This window comes from Thamnophis elegans, chromosome 6 (assembly GCF_009769535.1).
Source record: "Thamnophis elegans isolate rThaEle1 chromosome 6, rThaEle1.pri, whole genome shotgun sequence".
Taxonomy (NCBI): domain Eukaryota; kingdom Metazoa; phylum Chordata; class Lepidosauria; order Squamata; family Colubridae; genus Thamnophis; species Thamnophis elegans.
In genome coordinates, this window is record NC_045546.1 from 69,177,441 (window position 1) to 69,182,016 (window position 4,576).

The following is a 4,576-nucleotide window of genomic DNA, read 5'->3' on the forward strand; positions in this document are numbered from 1 at the left end:
GGTACCCATGTAAGGAAGATTAGCAATCCCTTTGGATTATACATAAAGGTTATTAATAACAATTTTTTAAAAAGAACTAAGTTAGATACAGTTAAAGTTTTGATTATTGGGGGAAATATTATGATACATGATATAGTCAAATAAAATAGGAATAAGAATAACAATGTATATATAGATATGGGTATAATATAAGGAAACTGGATGTAAACTTTAAATAGTGATTTGGAAAGGAGGATTAGAAAACTTTGTTATTAAATATTATGGATGTTTAGCTAGAATAGGACATAAGGATTTAGTGTTCGGGGAGGATTTTAGAAATAGTAATTGAAAGGCCAGTATGTGATTATGTATTAAATTTTGGTATATTTTATGATGAACAATTATAGTCAAATGAAAATGGAGATATGATGATGGTGACGTATAAATATTTGAGTTAAAATACTTAAGTTAATATGAATTATGTTTGTTGACTGTGGAAGAGATGCATGAAAGTCTTTTTGTAACCAATTGATACACTTTCTATAGCATGTGAAGAAGAATGTTGTATTTGTTTTAAATTAAAAAATAAAAAATATTTAAAAAAATAACATTTGATTATTACACATTTCCAAGAAGCCAATATTCCTCAACTAAGATTTTAAACTTATTAACCTTATTAAACCGAGCAACTTAATAATATTTTAAAAGTATATAATCCTCCGCATCTCACATCGTGACCACCTGACTAATGAAGAGGTACTACAACCAGCAGATTTAGAACCCCTATTGAGAACTGTGAATGAATTTCAAATGCAGCTTATTGGCCATATCTTAGGTATGCCTAAAGATTGGCATCCAAAAATTGCACTACATTGGATACCTTCTAGAAAAAGGAGGAAACCAGGCTAGCCTTGGGAAACGGGGTACCAAACACTTAAGGAAGATATTAAGGTTATTAATGTCCCTGGGGCGATGCTGAAGATGCTGCGAATGATCAAAATAGCTGGAAAACATTTGCTACCCAATGTGCTTCACACATGACCTAATGGCAATGACGAATCCATGTCCAGACACAAATATTGTTTTAAAAAGAGGCATTATTGTCTCTGAAGAAGTTTCTTATCTGAATGAACTATCTATCGATGGCATAGATGTCAAACGTGCGGTATCACACTACCATCATGACGTATCATGACGTTTTTCCCCTTCGCGGAGCTGTGGTGCACGTGACGTATCTGGCCCACAGGGCGCCAGTTTGACAAACCTGATCTATGGCATTACTGGGAGTTCGTAAAGAAATGAAAGAAGAAAGGGTATTATTACTAATATCCCACCTGTTTATTAAATGAAATATTAAGAGGAGAATGATTATTAATGTACAAATCAATTTCTGGATTTAGAAAAGAACTGATACCCCCAATTTTGGCTATTTGTTTATTATCAAAACTTGACTTTATGCAAATATGTACAGGTAGTCCTCGTTTAGCCACCAAATTGGCTAAACTCGTGAAGTGGTTGCTAAGTAAAACTTAACTGTGCTTATGATCTTCCTTCAGGTTTCCTTTCCTTACAGACCTATGAAAGTCATAAATGTGAGGAATAGTCACAAAATTACTTTTTCATCACTGTTGTAACTGCAAATGGTCATTGCATTTGACAGACATCGAGGACTCCCTAGAGGACAAAACCAGAAACTGTGTTCCCATTTGGATTGAAAAGGATTGGGGTTTTTTTTTATTTGTATTAAAAAGTATTTTAATTACTTAAACATATTAAAATTATCTTATTTATTTTTTTAATTATCAAAAAATAGAAATGATAATTTAAAAAAGAAATTAACAATACATCATCTGTTCAGTACGTGATTATAAACAAAAGATTAAAAGAGCAGTGAAGATCTTATTTACTTTTTACTCTTTTGAAAGACAAAACTAGTCACTGTTAAATAAAATACACTTCTGAAAAGGTTCTTTTTCTATTATCCCATTCAAAAACGTTTCCCTGGAAATAAGAATTACCTATCCATTTACTTATATATTGTGATTTTAAGGATAACAATTATCAAAAGAAATGCTTTGTATAGAGATGTTCCAAAATTGTTAGCCCAAAAATATGATTTTAATAAATGTCAAAAACTCTAAAACAAGACCAACTCACCTCCATAGATGCATTTGGGGGCATTTCTGTCCCATTCTTAAGGCCCCCATTATCTGCAAAGACAGGAATATTGGGACTGAAAATCATAAGGTCACTCTTGGCACCAGCTTCTGAACTCACACCTGCCAGAATGTGGCTGTGGCGATTGGAATAGGACCAGCTGCCCACTTCACTGGCACACACCAGGGTGGCCATGCCAGGGCCATACACCATGGATTCCTTTGCCTTGCAGTGGCACTTCAGAGCCATGTAAATGAGAGTGGCTAGGAGGAATAGGCTGGACACAGAGCAGATGGCAGTGATCAGATAGACATTAATTGAGTTCACCAAGGGCATATAGCTCTCTGCTGATATTGAATGTTGATTATAGTTTTTGACGTCCTGAGTACTTGTCAACAATGAAACACTCAGGGTAGCTGTGGCTGACAGTTGAGGTTTTCCATGATCTTTCACAAGAACAAGGACACTCTGGATTTTGCTTCCTTCTGATTCATCCAGAGAATATTTGGTACTCACCTCACCACTATACTGCCCCACAGTCCACAGACCATTACTTTCTTCAACTAGATCATATCTTAGCCATGCATTGTATCCAGAATCCGCATCCAAGGCATGGATCTTGCCTACAATATGCCCAGGCATCACAGGGACCACTAGAAGAATCAGGTTCTCTTCTGATGATCTTGACACAACAGGTGCATTGTCATTCTCATCCATCACAAAGACTTGAACAGTTGCATTGCCACATAAGGAGGGAAGTCCAGCATCCTTGGCTCTCACCTGGAACTCCAGCAGTTTCAACTCCTCATAGTCCAAGGACTGCAAAGCGTAAAGTTTTCCACTCTCTGAATGTACAGAGATGTAGCTTGACAATGGCCAGAGCTTCTCATCTATCCAATAGGTGATCAGACCATTCTCAGCTATGTCTGGGTCTACAGCAGACATTGTGAAGATGTGAGCACCAGGGGGATTGTTCTCCTTCACAAAGACTGTGTAGAATGACTGTGTGAAAGCTGGGGCATTGTCATTTATGTCACTAATAGGCACTAAGAGGGTCATGCTAGAAGACAGTGGTGGAATGCCTTGATCTTCCACTGTCACAACCATCTTGTACTCAGCCACTTGCTCCCTATCTAAAGGTGTTCCAACAATTAGGGAGTAGTAATTCTTGAATGTGGACTCGAGTTTGAAGGGTACTCCAGTGGGCCAGAGGAAACAGGTTATCTGTCCATTGTTGCCAGAATCCCTGTCAGAAGCACTGATGATGGCTACCACAGTCCCTGGAGGGGAATCCTCTGGCAATGGCACAGAGAGAGAATTCACAAATAATTCTGGAATATTATCATTCATGTCCAATATTTCAATGAGAACTTTACAGTTCCCTGATAATTGAGAACTGCCTTTATCTTCCGCTACAATTGGAAGTTCATAGAACTTGCTTTCTTCATAATCCAATTTTCCAATCACTCTAATTTCCCCAATATCAGCATTTATACTGAATAGCTTCTTGACATGTGGAGGTGCTTTATTACTAAAAAAATAAGAAATTTCCCTATTAATCCCTTCATCTAAGTCTGTAGCATTCAGAGTAATAACTAATGACCCACTGACTGTGTTTTCTAGCAACTTTACCCTGTAAACAGATTGGTTAAACACAGGAGGGTTGTCATTGACATCCAGCACATTGATGACTAGCTGAACAGTTCCTGTGAGTTTGGGTTCTCCCCCATCAGTGGCTGTCAGTACTAAATGATGCACAGGGCTCTCCTCTCTGTCAAGAGGAACCTTCAATACAAGGACTACAGATTTACTCTCATCTTCATCATTTCCTGAATCAAGAACGAAATGCTTGTTTGGACTAAGCCTGTGGGTTAACAGAGCATTAGTACCAATATCTGCATCAGAAGCTTCCTCTAAGGAGAATCGGGTACCTGTTATCAGTTCTGATATGTTCAGGATCTGTTCCCTGGCTGAAAAGATGGGAGCATTGTCATTCATGTCTTTGATTTCAACCTCCACTTGGAAGAACCGCAGAGGTTTCTCTACAATCACCTCCAGATGAAGGACACAGTCTGTATTCTTGGCACACAGCTCCTCCCTGTCTATCCGGGAATTTACAAACAAGATCCCATTCTGCAGGTTTACCTCAAAATAGTCCTTCTCTCCTTTGGACAGCATCCGGAACATCCGAGGCACCAGCTCACTCACCTCCAACCCCAAATCCTGGGAGATGCGGCCCACAAAGGTGCCGTGCTGGGATTCCTCCAGCACAGAATAATGGAGCTGGCCGCTCCCCATTTTCCAGGCGGTGTGGAGCAGAAGCAGCTGCAGCAGCCCCTTCGGCCAGGTAAGCATTGCAGACACAACACCAGCAAGCTCTTCTTTCTCTAAATATCTTGCCTTAAGGGTGTCAGGAGCAGAGCCCACCTACCCCAGCCAT

At 38.9% G+C, this 4,576-nt stretch overlaps 1 protein-coding gene across 1 annotated transcript; it reads right to left on the bottom strand.

Moving 5' to 3' along the window:
• Positions 1 to 2,097: 2,097 nt before the first annotated feature.
• LOC116510775 (protocadherin alpha-3-like) lies at positions 2,098 to 4,576 on the bottom strand. Its single transcript, XM_032220423.1, is given in 3 exon segments — positions 2,098 to 4,472; positions 4,475 to 4,523; positions 4,568 to 4,576. Coding segments are annotated over 3 exon segments (2,433 nt in total).